Source organism: Grammomys surdaster, unplaced genomic scaffold (assembly GCF_004785775.1).
Source record: "Grammomys surdaster isolate TR1022 unplaced genomic scaffold, NIH_TR_1.0 126131, whole genome shotgun sequence".
Taxonomy (NCBI): domain Eukaryota; kingdom Metazoa; phylum Chordata; class Mammalia; order Rodentia; family Muridae; genus Grammomys; species Grammomys surdaster.
The window spans coordinates 3875783-3897044 of record NW_021620939.1 but is presented as its reverse complement, the minus strand read 5'-3'; the positions used below and the strand labels follow the sequence as shown (position 1 = coordinate 3897044).

The following is a 21262-nucleotide window of genomic DNA, read 5'->3' as shown; positions in this document are numbered from 1 at the left end:
GGTTTTTGTGTAGATGAAAATTAAATTTCTAGGGGTTTAAAGATTCAAAGCATAGCACTTTAAAAACATCATCAAATCACAAAGTAAGACGCAAGAGTAAGAATGGCACAAGGGACTAGATGACACCAATGTGTCCCTATTAAATACTTCCTTTAAATAAAGATGGATTAAATTAAAAAAAAAATCAGAGAAGCTGAATAAACAAGAAAACAAAGTGCAAAGACACACTATGACACCAATAGCCTACTTAAGGGCACACATACACTGCTGTGCTTAGGGCACACATACACTGCTGTGTTTAGGGCACACATACACTGCTGTGTTTAGGGCACACATACACTGCTGTGTTTAGGGCACATACATACTGCTGTATTTAGGGTACACATACACTGTTTAGGGCACACATACACTGCTGTGTTTAGGGCACACATACACTGCAGGCATAGGGGTAGGTAGAAATTATCATCACCAATTACTCATCTGACAGAAGGCAAGTTATCTAGAATATGTAAAGAACTAAAACTCTGAACATCAAGAGAACAAATAATCCAATTAAAAATGAGAATAGAACTAAACAGAATTCTCAAAAGATGAAACACTTGGCTGAGAAACACTTAAAGACATGTTCAGCATCCTTAGCCATCAGGGGTATGGAAACCAGAACTGTTCTAAGATTTTATCTTACCTCAGTTAAAACGGCCAAGATGAACACAACAAATGATGCCTCATGTTGGCGAGGATGAGGAAAGGGGAACGTTCAGTCATGGCTGCTGGGAGTGCACACTGGTTCAGCTGCTACAGACATCAGTGTGGCAGGTCTTCAGGAGGGAGGAATCTATCTCAAGAGCCAGCTATCCCACTCTTGGGCATATCCCCAAAGGAGCTACATGCTACTACAGAGGCACTTGCTCATCCTTGTCACTGCTGGTCTATTTATAACAGCCAGAAAGTGGAAACAGCCTAGGGGTCTGTCAACTGAAGAATGGATAATGGAAATGTACATTTACACAATGGAATATTACTCAGCTGCTAAAAAAATTAAAATATAAAACTTTCAGGTAAGTGGAAGGAACTAAGAAAAAATAATCACAAGTGGGATAACACACCCTCAAAAAGACAAATACTATACATTTTCTTTTGTGCTTATTCTCACTCTATCAGAGTGAATTCATATGAAGTTATTCCTGTACCCAAACTTCCCACGATGTCTCAAAACCAGAGCTTACCAATGTCACTGGCGAATTCATAGACATGGGGTTTCTGCAGCAGTCCTAACTGGCACATGCAGGTCAGGGCATTGAGAGCTTTCACGATGACGAACTCCTCAGCATCGCTGAGGCCTTGCTGGAGCAGGGGCTTGAGGATGGAGGAGCTCTGCCAGCCAACATAGGCAGCCACACCTGAAAGGGAAGACAGAGTCACCATTACCCAGCACCTGACTGTGCATTTCACCACTGAGTAGCATGTGACACTTAACACAGCAAGCCACTCATCAAAACCAAGACAAAACCAAACTTCCTTCCCAGCAAAATAAACAAAAAGATGCCACCAACGTCAATCATCCAGAAATCTGAGGACACCAGAACTTACAGAAGAGAAAACACGGGGATGCCTAAAACTGTCAATATTAAGAAAGCAAAAATAAGTCAGATATCTGAGACAGCTCTTCCTCAGAAGTTTTCTAAAAACCAAACTCTATGTAGCAAAATTAAGAGGGAGGTGGAGAACCTACAGAATAGCAGATGAGGTCCTGAAGATCAAGGAGGAAAACTGGTGACAGCAAACAAAATCCTCCAGCCCAGTTCCTAATAAATCCTTTCACAGATACCTGGGGCTACAGAGGTGGCTCAGCTGGTAAAGTTGGTCATGGAAGCACAGGACTCAGGTTTAGATCTCTAATATAACCCTGGCTCTGGAGATGGAAAAGGCAGGGGAATCCAGGGCTCATTGGCTGGCCAGTTTCATTGAGACGTCTTATCTCAAAATAGTAAGGTAGAAAGTGACCACAGAAAACACTTGACACTCACCTGGGCCTCCACTATGTGCACAAACATACACACGCAGCCAACATGTACACGCAGGCAGCCACACATGAAATGATACATATGAAGACGTACACATAGACAGCCACACATGAAATGAACATGTACACATGCACACTCCATACTAAATTTCAAGAATAACACAGGGAAGGAATGGGATAAATTCCAAGCAACAATAGTACTGGCAAGAAAGAAGCAGAGTGCTGCAGACAGGTGAAGAAGAAAGCAAATCTAGGACTCCAGAGCAAGTAACAGAGCCACGCCTAAACAAATGTGCAATGAATATCATCAGTAGACAACAATGACGAAAAGACCCTCAACTGCCACTGCCACAGCACAGTCAAGTGCAGGGGAGTGACCAAATAGCCCTTGGGAGCAACTACCTGACTCTTAGTCAATAAAACTTACATTTGTCAGAAGGTAACTGTTATCCTGGTCCTGTAGAATAAGTCTATTTGAGAACACTTTATTTTAATCATAGAACAAAAGTAAATGTTTACTATGACAGTGAAATTACTAACAATTCAACTAAACAAAGGGATGGTGGAAAGACACAGGGGAAGAGCCTTCATCTCCTTATACTACAAATAAAAAGCAGGACAATAATAATAGTAATATATTAAACGTCTAAGAACTGAACAACACTAAGTGATCAGCACTGTAAAACTAACCAGGGATGCCAGCTGTGACGGCTGGTCAGCTAAGGCTGCATCCTGTGCCCTGTGTGGTGGCACACACATGAACACCATCCCAAGATTCGGTATGAGGCTCAACTACCCTGTGAGACTGTCCTTCAAAAACCAAAACAGCCTTCTTCTTTTTAATACATTTTAAAAAATCAACTAAAAACAGAAAAGGACTTGCCTTTCTATATGCTCCAGAAACCCTAATGTAATTTTATGCAAGAAAAAGAACCAAAATAATAAAAGATAACGTAAGAAACACAAACATGTGACCATCAGGAAAAGGTTTTGTAGGTTGGCTAGCAATCAAAAACCACCCATGAAAATCCATTACTTTACCCTTTTAACAAGCAATGGTTAAGGGAAGCCTATTCCTGGCTGGGAGTGCATGGGGTGGGTAGCACCTCAAGTTGATGGAGTCAAAAATAACAAAAACTTCACCAGCTATTTTAACTCCACGACCCCTGCTTCAGTTCCTCCTGCAGTTTTCTGCCTCAAGTTCTGCTCTGACTTCCCTCAGTGACGGACAGCCAGCTGCTAAGATGAAGTAAACCCATCTCTCCTCAGGTTGCTTTCGGTCGCGGTCTTTCTTTCTCACAGAAACAGAAAGCTAACTATGAAAGTGTCTCTCTCTGAAGCGGAACTCACACTTTCTATGTAAATCTTATACTTCTAGCTACAGAAACTAGTAAGAAATAAGTAAACGGTGTACTAGCCATGTGGTGGACAGTAAGCTGCAATATGACAAGTGTAGAGGTCGCTTGTCTGAGTGACAGGACCAACATCTAGTGCTGTTTCTCAGAACAAAGCCTGCCACTAGGAAGTGTGTGACCAGACTTAAATACCTAATCATACTGTTTACTTAAATCAATATGTAAGGCTCCCTGCATATGATTCAAAATTAAAATTAACCAATAATCTCAGTACTTGGGAGGTTAAAGCAAGGACATTTAGAATTCCAGACCAGCCTGAGCTGGTTAGTAAGACCTTCTTAAAATACAAAAACAAACACAAACACAAAAATTAAATATTCAAAATATTTAATTAAAAGAACAAATGAATTATGGTAAAATTATTTAGTGGAATAAAATGATATACATCTATTGAACTATGGTTTCAAAGAACTGTTAATAATGCTATAAAATGCTCAGTTTTTTTTTTTTTTTTTAATGTAAGGCAAGTTAGGAAGTACTATACAGTCCCCAGCAAGGCCAGAGACCTGAGTACAACCCCCAAGTCCTATTTGGTGGAAAGAGAAGACCAACTCCCACAAATATACCACAGCACACGTGCATCATCCCCAGAAAAATAAGCAAAAACAGTTAATTAAAAATTCTTGGCCGGGCGGTGGTGGCGCACGCCTTTAATCCCAGCACTTGGGAGGCAGAGGCAGGTGGATTTCTGAGTTCGAGAGTTCGAGGCTAGCCTGGTCTACAAAGTGAGTTCCAGGACAGCCAGGGCTACACAGAGAAACTCTGTCTCAGGAAAAAAAAAAAAAAAGGAAAAAAAAAATTCTCAAAAATAAATGTCTGCTGTAGAAAACTGACAAACATGGAAAATATAAACCAAACAATCGGCTGCTATCCTAGCCCAGCACATAGGCATCATGTAGACCACATACTGCAGCCTCTGCCTTAAACAGACTAATTTCTGCTTCTGCCCCAATACACCACTGGGCTCACACTTCCGGAAGACCTGACACTCCCTCAGTCACTTCTGCAGGATCTCATGCACTTTCCCAAGTCACCATTCTGAACGACCACACACTACTCCTCCTTATCCCTGTAACACTGATCAATTAAGCCGCTCCCCAATCAGTTATACTGCAAAGGAGCATGAAGACTGACAGAAATAATAGGAACCATTCATTAAACAAAACTTAGTAATATCATTACCTATCTTCCAAACCAATGGAAGGGTTTGAGAGGGCACTTTATAATCTAAAATATGACTTTAAAAAGACATACCGACTATGCTATCAAAGAAAGCTCCACGCAGATGCCAATCATTCTTATCATTTAGGAAAGTGATCATGTGGGACAACAGAACGTCGTTGGCCTTCTGGCGTCCGAAGAAGACGCACAAGCGTGTGATCCCATTCTCCATCAATGTCTGTTTCACAATATTCTCAGGGTCACTTAACAAAGTGACGACCTTCTGCTGGACCATCTCATGTAAGGCCTGGAGCTCTAAAACAAGAAAGAAGGATCAGTTTTCACCCACACATGCAGACCAAGTATTTTGAATTTTGGTATTTGAGCTGAGACAGTCTTGCTATGCAGCTCAGGCTGTCTTGGAACTGGTTGTTCAGCCTTGAACTCACAATTCTATTTGGCCTCCCAAGTGATGAAATTACAGGTATGACCCAGGCACAGCCAGCCCTGTCTTCTTTCTTACTTAGTGGAGTAACAGAATGATCGCAGAAGCTTCCACACAAACCCTGTATTTGCTAAGCTATTCCACTGTTCAAAGGTCTACAGGTGAGACAATGAAAATCATCTCCACAGTCAACGCTGGGACAGCAGCTACCATCTCACAAAACAGCTCTCTGTTTATGATCTCAAGATGAAATGCAGGAGGAAGCACCAGAAAGGAGAGTTCATTACCTCCCCAAAGATCAACATTCACAAGGCCATTGAAGAACCAGACTGGCTCAGCATGTAACTTTTAAAAAGCTGGATGGATGGATGGATGGATGGATGGATGGATGGATGGATGGACGGACGGACGGACGGACAGACAGACAGACATATATATCTATCCATAGAATATATCATAAGTTCTCTATACAGTCTGTGCAGACTTCTTCTCTACTCATCCTTATTTAGCCACCTGGTTGTCTTGTCTTGCCCTTGCTAAAGCCCATGTCTGAGAACACTGGTTGGTTCTTGCCATTTCCCCACTGCTACTAGCTGCCTGGAGTACAGCATGTGCTTAACCACTGCTCAGCTGAATGAAGGGGGCAAAGCCATCCTCCTCTGCTCAGGGCTGCATGCAAACAAATGTATAAACTAGATTTTCACTAGTAGATCCTACCTTAAACCAGCACAGAAAGGACTCAATTCTACTTCTGAATCTTTGACTAAGAAGCTGTTAAGTTTTTTTAGAGACAGAGAAACATAAGCCACTGGCCTCCGTGAGGTCACCATCACAGGTGTTTCTTTATAAATGAGGAACTTTATACGTAAACCCGAGATACTAATTACTAAATGATCAGGGATACTCAACATGACTCATGCAAGACGAAAAGGTTTAGGTCCTTCAACGATGGTGATTCCATTAGTTAGCACAAAGCACCCAATTTGGCCAGCTTTACTGCTCATGCAACTCCACAGCAGTGAGTGGCAGTTAACAGTGTGTGAGGACAGACAGGATAATGTGCCAGGGGCCCTTCCCATCCTAATACCCACTGCTCCTCCACCTTACAGGAGAGTCACAAATGACAGCTTTTACACGTTACAATTAGTGGTGTAAATGGCGAGGATTTTAAGAGGGGAAATAACACAACCTGTGTCATAGTCTCCGTTAGGGCGCGTGGCTTCATCCACCTCTTCACTATCCGGCTCGTTCTCCATGTTGAGAGTTTTTAGCTGCACTAGTTCCAGGAATCGCAGAGCCGTCTCAGCCAATAGAGCTATGTTTTCTATGATACCAGAAGAACAGTTACAATCACAACCTCAAATTTTCATGCTGCTTATAACTTTTCCTCCCAAAGTCCTTTAACTTTTTTGAGACAGGGTCCTTGTGTATCCAAGTGGCCTCAAACTGGAGATCCTCCTGCTTCTACCTCCAGAATGCTGGTAACTACAGGTCACCATTAGGCCTGGAATCCCTAAGTCTTTATACATCTAAATACTAATAAATCCTAGAAGAAAAGCAGGATTTTGAAAGTTAGCCTTTAATCAGTTTCTATAATGATCTCATAATCTATGTTGATCTCTAAAGAACAAAAGAATTTTGCATTTGCAGAAACTAAAATAAAGTATTTCTTTTCCTTTTTTTTTTTTTTTTTTTTTGGTTTTTCGAGACAGGGTTTCTCTTTATAGCCTGGGCTGTCCTGGAACTCACTCTGGAGACCAGGCTGGCCTCGAACTCAGAAATCCACCTGCCTCTGCCTCCTAAGTGCTGGGATTAAAGGCGTGCACCACCACTGCCTGGCAAAGATTTATTTATTTTATTTTATTTATATAAGTGCTCTGTAGCTCTCTTCAGCCACACCAGAAGAGGGTATCAGATTTCATTACATGGTTGTGAGCCACCATGTGGTTGCTGGAAATTGAACTCAGGACCTCTGGAAGAGCAGTCAGTGCTCTTAATGGCTGAGCCATCTCTCCAGCAATCTTATTGTTGTTTGTATGTTTGTTTTTCAAGACAGGGTTTCTCTGTGTAGCCCTGGCTGTCCTGGAATTCACTCTGAAGACCAGGCTGGCCTCGAACTCAGAAATCCGCTTGCCTCTGCCTCCCAAGTGCTGGGATTAAAGGCATGCGCCACCACCGCCCAGCCTAAAATAAAGTATTTCTAATGAGCAAAAAATACTTAACTCCAGAGCTAGCCTTTAAAGGTATCCTGCCAGTTAGAAAGTTATTAGACTAACACAGAAACTTTTGTACCAAAGTAATGTCACCCAGGGCCTGGAATCAGACAGACCAGGACTCATTCCTCAAGCCTGCCACTTACCAGCTTACTGTGCTCACAGCCTCAATCTTGGATTCTTCAGAAAAATTAGGAATCTGACTATCTTAAAAAGCCATTACTAAACTGAATCAGCTATCAACAGACTGCTATTCACACAATAGCCTGAGGTTCCCATGGACAAAGGGTGACAGTGCTGGCTGCACTATGCACTGTCTTTTCTCTGACGACCTACGAGCCTGACCAACACTCTTCACTACCCACAGTTCCCATTCTGACCTCTACTGTCACATGTGCCATCACTGATCTGATCTTCTCTAACTGCCATTCTTCTGTTTATATTTACTCCTACATCTGTAGGGGTGACCTGAGCTGAGACTCACAGCAATGGGGACATGGAACCTGAAGAAACCACCTCCTGTAGTCAGGCAGAACCCCTAGTGACACCAAACCACCCACAAAACTTTCAACCCAAAATTTGTTCTGCCTATAAGAAATGGAGGGACAAGGATGGGGCAGACAGAGAGAATGGGCAACCAATAACTGGCTCAACTTGAGACCCATCCCATGGGCAAGCACCAGTCCCCAACAGTATTAATGACACTCTGTTATGCTTGCAGACAGGAGCCTAGCATAACTGTCCTCTGAGAGGCTTCACACAGCAACTGACTGAAACAGATGCAGAAACCCACAGCCAAACATTCAGTGTGTGGGAGAGACAGAGATTGGGGACTCCTATGGAAGAATTGGGAGAAGGACTGAGGACTCCAGAAGGGATAGGAACTCCACAAGAAGACCAACAGAGTCAACTACCCTGGACCTTTGGGGGCTCTCAGAGACTGAATCACCAACCAAAGAGCATACCCAGGCTGGACCTAGCTCCCCAACCCCAGCACATACGTAGATGAGCAGCTCTCTCTTCATATGGGCCCTGAATTACTAAAGCAGGGGCTATCCCAAAAGCTGCTGTCTGTCTGTGGAATACTTCCCCCGAACTGGGCTGCCTTATCTGGCCTCATGGGACAGGATGCATCTAGCCCTGCAAAGACTTGATACACCAGGGCAGGGGGATACCTAGGGAGGGCCTCCACCCTCTCAGAGGAAAAGGGGATGGGGAATGGAGGTTGTGGGGAGGGACTGTATGAGGAGGAGACAGGGAGAAGGGGCAACAATTGGGATATAAAGTGAATAAATAAATAAACAAATACATGAAAGAAACAAGGCTGTTACAAATAATAAAATCACGTGTCTTAAAGAGAGCCTGAATTTCTAGGCCTCACTTTATACTCCCACAATACACAAATGAGAAAGACCAGGAACAACATACATTTACGGCAAGAAACCACCCAACAACCGCCAAGCCTTTGGGGTTGTGCCTAGACATAAAATTAGCATCCTAAAACCAGTTTTCATGTATTCTTTTAATAATGACAGGCAAATCATAAACAAGCTAATAAGCAAGTTGCTATAAAAACTGCGGCAATACCATCACCACATGTGTGCTATGCATTATCTACAAAGACTTCCAAACAGACGGTCCATTTTCCATTAGATCATAGATATAAATTATGGATTATGTAAATGTCTCAGTGATATTTCCCATGGTGAAGTAAGTATTCAGAAATAGTTCAAGGAGCTAAAAACATAAGTCTTTACTGCTAGGCTCTGTGGGAGAGAATTCTAAGTAGAAAAAGTGGTGTTCATGGCACATCCGACTCCTCAAGATGCCAGGAATCCTGAGCACTAAAGTAAGGGGGACGGGACCTAACTCAGAGTTTCAGTCAACACCATGATCTTTTTCAATGGTAACAGAATGCTCTCCCCTGAAATAAAAGTAGTGCTCAGGGAAACTCTGAAAAGGCTACAACTCTAGGTCAGGAGCAGGTACTTGTAAACATTAGTCTTCTGCCAGCTAAATAAACTACTCCAGGTCACACTGTTAGAATCCACATTGTAGCCAGGCAGTGGTGGCGCATGCCTTTAATCCCAGCACTTGGGAGGCAGACACAGGTGGATTTCTGAGTTCGAGGCCAGCCTGGTCTACAGAGTGAGTTCCAGGACAGCCAGGGCTACACAGAGAAACCCTGTCTCAAAAAACAAAAACAAAAACAAACAAACAAACAAACAAAAAAAGAATCCACATTGTATACCTCCTCACCTGATAATTCTAATCATTTTAAATGCAAAAGAATATACAAAAGTTGAGCCCCTGGAATAGATTAGCTATCAACATTAACATATGCACACATGTATTCATAATTCAAAAGCCAAGTTCAAACACTCAACTGCCAAAGAAATCAGGAAGCCAAGAGGTATGGTGGTCAGTACTTAAGAAACAAGTGCAAACTTTAACTAGACAAAGAGCTCTTACCAGCATAGGCCAGTCTGACGATGGTAGCGTCGTCCTGGGCCAGGTGGGCTATGCCGGGGAGAATGTACTCTGGATAGATATTGACATCATTGCGAGGAACCTCTTGGACAAGGGCAAGGACTTTGGTGAGTGTCCTGAGAGCTTCAGCCCGCACTCTCGGGACAGAGTCATTGCTGAAATGCAACAGGTAGGGAGTGATGCGATCCAGAAGGATCTCCACACTAAGCCTTGGGGCCAGATGCAGAAGGAGCTCTAAGGCGGCCAGTTTGGAGTCACAGGACTTCAGTGTCTGCAGGCAGGACGTAATCACAGACACCAGAACAACCAGCCCACTCGCCTTGGACTCCCCTTCCGTTTTTTCTGGCAAATCATGTCCACAGAGGTTGTGAATTATGTTGCCCAAATCTTTACGAATAACCAAAATCCGCTCATCTGCAGAGAGAAAGGTTTCCTTGGCAAACTGAGCCATGTAAGGTTGAAGGAAAGTATAAAATATCTCAGGGAAAGCATTTCCTCGTTGCTGCTTCAGGTAGTCCTCAGCTTCCAAACGCTTTTCTGGCTCACGATGGATCATCTGGGTCACCTACATGAAAGGAGAAAAGGATCCACTTAAGAACATGAAATGCAAGCCAGATGGGGTGGCTCATACCTGAAGCCCGCACCCCGGAGGCTTGGGCAAGGCCAGCCTTCAGGGCTAATAACAAATTGAAGGCCAGTTGCACTGCATAAGATCTTGTCTATATGCACTCACACAGGTACACACGCACACACACACACACACCAAATCAAGCTAGATGAAAGTTACAAAAGCGATTGCATGAGATCTAAGGGATTCCTGAGTAAATTCTAATTATTCTCTTTGTCTGACCTTTTTTTAGAACTACAAACTAATTATGGCATTCATCACCCTAGAAGGCAAGGGATGTTACACATGAATGTCCACAGATATCCTGGTAGATAAGAGGTCATATCTGTTTGTTCAATGTTTGTTACTAAAAAGCAACAAACCTTCAGAGAAAAATGAATAGACACAATTGCACACACAAAATAACACGAGTCTGGAGGAAATTGCAGAACTCTTGAGATAATTTTCAGAGCCCCAATTAAGAGTTCTGGTTTAAAGTACACTCCCTTAAATCCAAAGGATTGGCACATGGTTGAAGTGTTGTTTAGTTGAGAGGAGAAGGAAAGGTCTGGTGATGTAGCTCAAGGATAGAGCGCTGGCAGAGATGCGTGAGGTCCCGCGTTAGGTCCTAGCGCGTCTATGATATAAGATAGTAGGGTGGAGAGACTCAGCACCAAAAGAGAACTCGCTCAGCTCCCAGCACCCACATCAAGTGCCATACAACCTCATAACTGCGTCTTCAGGGGACCTAATACCTCTGGCCTCTGCACTCACATACATGTGTGTACACGTACACGTACACGTACACACACATACACACACACACACACAATCTTAAACAAACAAAATACTTAAAATCATGAGAAAATGTGAACACTAGAAATAATATACCTGATATAAGGACATAAATTCTTTCAATATATTAAAAAGAAAAAAACAGTTCAATGTTTCCACTAGCCAAACACACAAAATACATAAAAATATATCTACGTTTGGCTTTCTTTTTGGATTCTAAACTAGAAACTAGCACTGAACTTAGAGGAATCAAGTGTACTATATAAAAAAAAGATCGAAGAATTACTTTTACATTTGTATTAATGCCTTAAAGATTAATAAACAAACGGACTTTCCAGTCAAGAAAATGTAAGTCCAAAGACACAGAGCTGCTCAGCTAAAGTGAGAGGCAAGTGTCAGCTCTGAGGAGGCAGGAGGCAGTTGTGCTTCTTACCAGAGCCTCTCAGCTTCCTCTGCAGCATCTTGTTTCCAAGGTTACCCTTCTTACTCTGCTCTTCAGACAGTCTGTTATGTAGGCCAGGCTGGCCAGGACCTCATGTTCTCCCTTCTTCAATCTTCCTTACTCACCAGACATATTCCAGGCTAGGGCTGACCCCTGAGCTAGACCAGCATCTCGCAGGTTTTATTTATTTTGAGACAGGGATTTGCTAAGTTCACTGAACTGGCCTTCAACAGTCTGTACCCTCAGGCAGGCCTCGAATTTGAGGTCCCGTTTCCTTAGTCTCCTAAGTAGCTGAGACTCCAGACCTATGCCACCAGGCCTAGTAGTAGCTACCATGGCCAAGAGGAAACAGACTGTGTGTTTCCCCACTTAGAATACTACAGAGTACTCTAAAGACATCACAACCTTTTACGTGACCCAGAGTCACTATCACAGTGTCAGTCACTTTTAAAAGATGTGCTTGAACAGAGACACAGATATCTGATCAGATGGCCTCGCACACAGTTCCTCGGCCCTGTGCTACCATAACCATGTGACTGTGCAGCTCACTTCCAGAACAGGCCACATCTGCCTCGACAAGAAAACGCCTTGTTACTGTGCTCTGCTAAAGCTGATGACTCCCTCTCTCCACTGCAGACGTCTGTCTTCTGCATGCCTCATGAGCAAGTTCTCTCTAGGTCAGCCTCTCCAAAGCCATGCAAACCCACAGGCACAGCCCACTTCCACAACTGCCCAAAGCCAAGAGTTAAGATGATCACAGAACAATAGGTAACAGATCTGTGTTTCTGCTTTTTAAAAAAAAAAAAAAAAAAAAAGTCAGATGTGCTTTATGCCTAAGAGGGGAAAAAATAGTCCATTTCTTTCTAATGAGGTATCAAAGGTGTATTTATCGGTAATAGGTTTTATTCCAAATTTGTTGTGGAGGAGGGACTGGATGTCTTGTCTGTCATCCTAGCACCCAGAAGGCTGAGGCAGGAGGCCTGCCCTGAGTGAGCTAACAGAGTGAGTTCAGGCCAGCTAGAACACAGTCAATTAAAACTGTATGGCACATATTTGTAGCATAGTTACCAATTCTCTGATACTGCGATCTTCAATTTTATTTAGCACTTGTTCAGGGAAAAAATGTCCATTTCTATACGCCAACAGCTGAGAGAGATCAAACAAAGGTACGCCTTCCGTAAAAAGTTCAGCTATTACGCAACCTGGAAAATCAGACACAATTCCATTAGAATGAGATGAAGAGATCATGTAATGTTTATTAGAATTCAGACAAATCAGAATACTCAAAGTGCAAAACCCCAAATAAACTGACTTTAACTTGTACTTCAATGCAGAGGGCTAAGTGCTTGATCAGCAGGGGAGAACTACAAGGCCAATAATTCCCTTCTCTCTTTCTAAAAACACATACACACCAACAAGGAGCTTAACACCCATAAGAAACCCTCTGAAAAATTACAGCATTACGTTCATAAGAACTGCTAACCAGTAGCTAGCCATCTGTCCATCACTAAACAAACAGTAGGTGTTGTCCATAACAGGGGCTACTAGCACAAAGCGGTAAAATCCCACCTCAGCCAAGCTCCGCTCCTAGAAAGGAAGACAGAACATAACCAATGAACACATCTCACTTGTAGTGTTAAATATTATAAACATATACCAAGCGCTAAAAAATGTGGGAGTAAACTAGAGAAAAAGGGGGAAATAATTCAATTGTTTTGAACTAACATAATCTTCAATCAAGAATGTTTTTAAGTACCTACATTCCCAAAAGCACTAACAATTTTTTTTGTACAAAGCAATTTTATTGAGTCACTATCTGACACACACTTACCAAGTCTTATATAGAGACCCTTAAATAATTACTCTACAGTCTTTGTACTTGATGGGCCCTCTACCTAGAATACTCACCCTAAGTACTAGTGAACGCTAGTTAGACCTTTGTCAACCAGCAGTAAATCCTTTTTTAATACCTATTTAAAACTGCTAGAGCCACTGGGCATGGCAGTACACATCCTTAATCTCAGTGGTTGGAAGGCATTGGCAGGTACACCTCTGTGAGTTCAAGGCCAGCCTGATTTAGAGTGAGTTTCCAAGACAGCTAGGACTACACAGAGATCCCGTCTCAGAAAACAAAACAAAACGAGACTGCAAGAGGCACTGCACTCCTCCTCACCCTTTCCCCTCACTGCTACTCTCTTCCCTGGACCAGCTGGTGGGCCATGGACCTTCCCTGCCTGTTAGTTATCTCGGTCCTTACTGGAATGCAAACCCCATGTCTCCCCCATTTTGTGCACTGAAAAGTCCCTATCAACTAAGGTAATTCTGATACATAATAAGCATTCAGTAAATGGGTTAATTCCTAGTTATACAATGTTAGTTTCAAAATAAAGAACTTCAAACAACAGCTATTTCTAAGAAAAAAAAAAAAAAATCAAGTGCTGAGGCCAATAAGGTATGTCAGAGGGGAAAGGCACTTGCCACCAAGTCTGATGACCTAAGTTCAATCTCCAAGTCCCACATGCTGGAAGGAGAGAATCCATTCCCACAAGCTGTCCTCTGACCTCCAAACACTCCCTCACAGGCTCTCTTCCACTGACTCTGTGGGTGTGTGTGTGTGTGTATAAAGGATTATGTCAAAATAAATAAATAAATGTAATATAAAATATTTAACCCATCATATATAAGCAAGAAATAGAAATTCTAAGCAACACTGTAAACCCAACCAGATCTAATAAGCATCAGTATGACATCCTACCTATGACAGCAGAATACAAATTCTCAGAAGCCTACAGAATTCACACTATCTAGACACGACCTCTGCTAAGTCACAAAATGACTCTCAACACTATGGTTTAGACAAAATTTCAGTGTACTCCAAGGCTTCCTGTGTTGAACTGGATCCCCACTGTGAGGTATGATGGAAAAACTTAATCTGACAATGGTGTCAGAGGTGAGGCCTCTGGAAAGTAATCAGAATTAAAATCCTTAGGGAAACCTCTGCCTGAATCCAGGTAGCATCAGAAGATAAGAAACCAACACACAGAGATATGCATGTATACTCGACCCTCTGAAACCGAAGGCCAAATTAAACACTGTCTTTTTTAAATTGACTTGGCTGTTGTGTTTTATCTCAGCAATAGAAAAGTAGGCAAGATGACTCCTAAATAATAAATGGGACAAGGGAGCCTGGGAAGAGTGAGCGTGGTGGTACACGCCTGTGACTCCAGCTACATGGAAGGCCAAAGCAGAACCAAGCTAAAGATCAGCCAGGGCAACGTAGCAAGGGCTGCGACGTAGCTCAGGGATGTAGTGCCTGGCAGAACAGTTCCTGCAAAGATCAGTGACAAGAAAAGAAAGGGCCATTCTGCCATCAGCTACGTGGTGACCCCAACGTCCACTGTCAACCGTCATAAGTGCATCTGTGGAGTGGGCTTCAAGAAGTGTGCCCCTTAAGCACTCAAAGAAATACACAAGTAGGCCATGAAGGACTCTAGCTGAGCCATCTGGGCCAAAGGGATAAGGACTATTCCTGCATAGTGTGATGGTTTGTATATGCTTGGCCCAGGGAGTGGCATTATTGGAAGGTGTGGCCCTGTTGGAGTAGGTGTGGCCTTGCTGGAGTAGGTGTGTCACTGTGGGTGTGGGATTTAAGACCCTCATCCTGGCTGCCTGGAAGTCAGAATTCTGCTAGCAGCCTTCAGATGAAGATGTAGAACTCTCAGCTCTGCCTGCAACATGCCTGCCTGGATGCTGTCATGTTCCTGTCTTGATGATAATGGACTGAACCTCTAAACCTGTAAGCCAGCCCCAATTAAATATTGTCCTTACAAGAGTTGCCTTGGTCATGGTGTCTGTTCATAGCAGTAAAATCCTAACTTAGACAGATAGCTATGTACGTTTGCCCAGAAAATGTAATGACTCACCAACCAAGCAAGCACTACACTGTGCTACTCTGCAATCCTGTTTCCTGGTTCAAAAAGCTACACCTAGGATGTGGTCTGGTAAGTGTCAAAAACAGTTTAAAACTGCTTGCGAAAAGAAAACAAAAAAAAGGGCTGGAGAGATGGCTCAGTGGTTAAGAGCACTGACTGCACTTCCAGAGGTCCTGAGTTCAAATCCCAGCAACCACATGGTGGCTCACAACCATCTGTAATGAGATCTGATACCCTCTTCTGGTGTGTCTGAAGACAGCTACGATGTATTTATATATAATTAATAAATAAATAAATCTTTAAAAAGAAAAAAAAAAGAAAGAAAGAAAGAAAGAAAGAAAGAAAGAAAGAAAAAAAGAAAGAAAGAAAGAAAAGAAAACCAAAAAAAAATTATATGGGCCAGGGGATCTGCTCAGTCAGAAAAGTACTTGCTTTGCAAAGGCCCTGAATTAAAACCCCAGAATTCGCATAAGAAAGCTGGTGGGATGGCTCATGCTTCTAATTCCAGAGCTGAAGACAGAGCTAGGGTGATCTCTGGGGTTCACTGACCAGCAAAGTCTACATGGTAAGCTCCCTGCCCAGTGAGAGACCCTGCCTCAAAACAACTAAGAAAGAACAGGGAACCTTACCAGTGTGGAGGCCCGAAACAACAGTAGGCTGGTTCTTTGGGTGCTGTTCGCTGTGCCTACATACATACACACATATATACACATACACATATACATACATACATACAAATACACACACACACACACACACATATGAATATACACAAAGAAAACCTCCATTGGATTCAACTAGCATTTTGAGTAAATGCACAGCTATAAATACCAATATTCAAAAGAGGCCTTGGAGGAGCATCACACACTGCCTGAAACAAACTACGACAGCCAATGCCAGTCCCTCTGTAGGATGATAGTTTGACTATCATCTCTTTAACGGAGGCCTCTTCTGACACTGCCTCTCGACCTATCACTCCCACAGCGGCTTATTTAACTGTGTGCTTCTGTACAGCAACTTATGCTTATCGCCACCGTGGCAAACACGAGGTGAAACACCCTTTTTCCTCTCTCTTCAACCTGACATGCAGCATCCTCCACCAGCACTGCCAAGTATATGTTTTGCATTTCCTCATCAGTTAAGCATGTCCAGTGAGGAACTCATGTATCTGTCTGAAACAGTCTAAGACAGCAAGAAATCTTTGAAAATCGGGCAATTTACGAAAAGCTACGTATCTGTTTGGCAGTAAAAATGAGCAAACTAGCTGACTCACAAACCTGCTGAAAAGATGTCCATGGCTCTCTTCAACTCTCCCCGTGTTCTCTGATTGCTGTTTAGGTCTACAAGTGGAGTTGAGGGGTCTCTCACGTACTCTAACTCGGCGGCAAACATACCACCATCAACGAAACGTTCAGGAGCAATGTAGCAAGTCCTCCTCCTGGAGGTGTCAAAGAAGTAGTTGAAATCTGCTGGGTTGTCCTCTGGAAGATAAGTGGGCTTAAAACTGGCAAAGTCAGTTAGGAGAACCCAGTTCCAACTGGTGACCATCACATTCTCTGTCTTGATGTCACCGTGGCGGACTCCAGATTTGTGCGCTTGGTCCACAGCTGTCAGGATCTGGAAGGCGATCCATCGCTTCTCGATGTTATTTAAGAACGGGCGGGTACTGATGCGATCGTAGAGGTTGTCTCTCACATACTGCCTGAACAGCATGGCTGCTTTCTCTGATGCTCTTTCTGCTGCTTTCTGGAAAGGTAGGCAGTTCTGTGCAGAATGGAGCCTGATTTTCAGTTCCTCCAGCTCCTGTTTATAACTAGTTAAGGGCAATGTGGGATCTTGAATTGCAAAGACCTTCACAACCACCAGGCCTTCCCGGTGCTTCGCTCGAGCAACTTTAAAAAACCGAGTACTTCCCAGGCTCTTATCATATTCAAAGTCATGAATGTCTGAGAAATAACTCTCTACAGACAGGATCTGGGAAGGAGCAATACCAGCGAGCTGATTTCCCATAATGACCAGCACCTCCGGGTCAGCAGGTTAACACAGAATTCCTATTTAAAAGGATGGGGAGAGGGAGAGAGAATAAAAAAAAAAATGGAAAGAAACAAAGAAACAGTGAAATCACCATTATTTGGCCTTTTCCTAAAAGACAGTTGCACCATTATCTACTAAGTGTATGAATGTGTGTCCCAGAGCAGTCTCAAAATTCAGTAAAATTTATCTAGACAGATTTTATTACTTTTATCTAAGAAGGTGGTGCCACTTCATGCCATCCTTTCCAGCAGCTAAACTACATTTAAAAATATTCATGCCCGTAACGCTTTATTTTATTTTATTTTATTTTATTTTATTATTTTTGAGGTAAGGTCTTGTGTAGCCTGGCTTGGCATGGAACTCTCTATGTAGCCGAGGGTGAGTTTGAACTCCAGATCCTTTAGCCTCCACCTCCCAAGTGCTGGGATCCCAGCATGCCCAACGTGATCCCTTCAACATTAAGCTAAAAATGTTAAAACACGTATTCACTAATATTCAGATTTTAAAGTTTGGCTGCACCTTTAGCCTGTTCAGTACTGTTGGATACTATCTATGAAAGTCGCTAAAATACCTTATGACTCAGTCCTTGTCTGAGAAAACTACAGTTTACTTGCAGGTAAGAAACATATTAAACGCTTAAAAGAAAAGAATCACATTTAAGTCCTCGGAGTGTCAGATAGATTTATAAATTAGCATCAAATGGGCCCTGCCAACCTCCTTGCAGTGATGTCTCTCTCCTCTTAAACCTCTAGTTTGCAACAAGTAACCCCGTCAGAGACATTCAAGAAAAGTAAGCCAAAATGCACACTGCCCCAAGTTACCTTACCCCATATTTTACAGGAACTATCTCCCTACCCCACAGTTTAGCACTCAGGGAAACATTTACCCCAGGCCTCTGCCAACTCAAAAGTCGCTGAAAGATCCCAGGGAGGTCTTGGCAGAGCTCTGAGGGGCCTGGGCGTGAACGGAAGTCGGCCAGGAGAATGTTTTCTGTGAGGGGTCTTCTTTCAGACACAGGACCTGGGTAGTTGGGGGAGAAGCGCAGACATGTCCGATATCTAAAGCTGGGGGTGAACAACTGGGAGAGCAAACACACTCAGGACTCCGGACACTCAGGAGCCTCGCTGCCGGCTCCTCCCCTGCCGCCCTGGGCCCGCGCGTGTTCGAGTCCCCAGATCCCCGGGCCTTTGCATCAGCCCTGGACGGGGACAGTGCCAGTGCCAGTCCAGGAAGACTACTTCACCTGCAGCGAACGCTGAACTCCCGGGAAAGCCTCCGAGTGACCTCACTTCCTGTTGAGAACGGAAGTGACGGAAGGAGGCTTGAGGAAGCGTTCAGTGGGAAGCCGGTTGCTAGGTAACAAGGGAAGGAGGCGTGGCCTCGCTGCCCCAAGCAAAAGGTGCTTTTCTTCACTAACCTCTGGGGCCACTGGCTCTAAGAAAACTTATCCACGTACTTAGAAAAGCTAGTTCCTCAACTAAGTTGGATTTAAACTTTATTGAGTGAGAATTTATGTGTCATAAAGTTCATCAGCTTAAAAAGTGCACAGTTAGGGTGACACGAACCTTTAATCTCTTATATTTTTGGTTGTGAGCATAGCCTTTAATGGCTGAGCCATCTCTCCAGCCCACGAACCTTTAATCTCATTACTCAGAAGATAGAGGCAGATGGATCTCTGTTAGAGGCTAGTCTATCTATAAAGAGAGATCCTCTCCCCCTGCCAAAAATATGTATGTATGTATGTATGTATGTTTTGTGTGTACACACACAAGTTATCTGGGTGTGGCAGAACCAAAGCAGTGATGACCTCACAGCAGGAGTAACTGCTTACAATGAACCTACAACACCTGGCACTTTAAGTCAACCATTGGTTGGGAAAGAATGTGCACTCTACCTCTCCGTGCTAAATAAAGTCTTGGCTTCTAATGTATTCTAGGAGAGAAACACTCACTTTCTTAAATTGAATCCCTATTGAGTGCCCACCAGGCTCCAACGGGTAGTTCCAAACTCACTGCCTAAACTCAGTGGGTCTTGAAAAAATAGGATATATTTGAAAGTATTGATTAATTAGAGGTAGGAGATTACAATAATCACATAATACATGTATGTGTAAGATTGTCCAAAAAAATCAAATTAAAAACATTTTTCAAAGTGTCAAGATAGATGGGTTTTAATTTTTTATTTATTTTATTTTTAAAAGCAAGGTCTCATTCTGTATTTCAGACTGGCCTGAAATGGGCATCCTCCTGTCCCAACCTCCTGGATGGGTTTTTGCTGGAGCTGGGTTCTAACTTTCTTTTGCTGTTGTGCTGGTTTGAATGACAGTGGCTCCCAAAGGCTCATGTATTTGAATATCTAGTTCCTAGTTGGTCGACTATTTAGAAGATTAGGAGGTGTGGCCTTGTGGGAGGAGGTGTGTCACTAGGAGTAGGCTTTGAGGTTTAAAAAGCCTATGCCAGGCCCAGTGTTTATCTCTTCCTGCTGACCAGGTTGTAGCTCTCAGCTCCTTTGCCTGCCAGCTGCTATGATCCCTGCCAAGATGATGACTGACTAACCCTCTGAAACCTTAAGCAAGCCCCTGGTTAAATTCTTTTTTTAGAGGAACTGCCTCTCCCGCACGCCTTTAATCCCAGCACTTGGGAGGCAGAGGCAGGTGGATTTCTGAGTTCGAGGCCAGCCTAGTCTACAGAGTGAGTTCCAGGGCAGCCAAGGCTACACAGAGAAACCCTGTCTTGAAAAACCAAACCAAAAAAAAAAAAAAAAAAAAAAAAAAAAAAAAGAGTTCCTTTATATGGGACTAGGCATGGTGGCTTGTGATTGTTCTTTATATGGGGTCAGGCATAGTGGCTTGTGACTGTTCTTCATATGTTATCAGGCGTATTGGCCTTTGACTGTAACCTCAGTGCTCAGTGGCAGATGTGCTAGAATCAGAAGTTCCAGACAAGCTGTGGCCTGAGCTACATATATGATGCCCTGTCTCAAAAAAAAAAAAAAAAAAAAAAAAACAGAAAGAAAGAAAGAGAAAATGAAAAGTTCTTTATGTATTCATTCTTGAATGTATTCATTCATTATGTATTCTTCTACACAAGAGATTTTAATCCAAAGCTAAATTTTTTTTAAAGCATCCCTGCCAATATTCCTTTCACTCTTCTTTATCTCAGTAGGCAGCACTATTGTTGACTAGGTTTCTTACACTATGAATCTGGAAGTTGTTAGGTCATCTTTGGTACCTTCCTGATGACCCACGGTCACAAAAGGATTGAAACCAGGGTCCACAGCAACACTCAAGCTCTGTGACAATTTTATTGCTAGCAATCAGACTTTTTATAGCCTTATCAGAAACAGAATACAGCAGTAATTGTCAGGATCAATACTGTTGTAGTTGCCAGGATACAATGACGCTTGCAAGCCATACAGGGTACACAAGATTAATGTCTAAGACCAATTGTCTTGTCAAGCTGCTAAACTTCCTTGACTTCCAAGGGACCATACAAAGAAACACAAGGGTGCCTGAATGCTTCACTGCCCAAGGGAATATGCTGGTTTCTCAGGAACGGGAAAGCACACTGTTCCCCAAGAGCCATAGACAGTAACCTGATAAACCTAAGACATATGCCTCTTGAGATAGTTGGGCAGGCTAACTCCATGGTACCTCCCCCTACACCCCCTCCTTGTCTCTCTTCTTTGAATGCCCCCTCCCCCAAT

General features: G+C 43.0%; 1 protein-coding gene across 1 annotated transcript in view; it reads right to left on the bottom strand.

Moving 5' to 3' along the window:
- Pik3r4 (phosphoinositide-3-kinase regulatory subunit 4) overlaps nt 1-18828 on the bottom strand; it is a 52720-nt gene extending 33892 nt beyond the window's left edge. Inside the window, exons 1-7 of the mRNA XM_028756778.1 lie at nt 18444-18828; nt 16801-17574; nt 12660-12793; nt 9730-10312; nt 6234-6368; nt 4693-4914; nt 1227-1400 (exon numbers count right to left, since the gene is read on the bottom strand). Of these exons, the coding sequence (XP_028612611.1) occupies nt 1227-1400; nt 4693-4914; nt 6234-6368; nt 9730-10312; nt 12660-12793; nt 16801-17533 (1981 nt within the window). The 5' untranslated portion in view covers nt 17534-17574; nt 18444-18828. The remainder of the gene's footprint in view (nt 1-1226; nt 1401-4692; nt 4915-6233; nt 6369-9729; nt 10313-12659; nt 12794-16800; nt 17575-18443) is intronic.
- Between the last annotated feature and the right edge of the window lie 2434 nt (nt 18829-21262).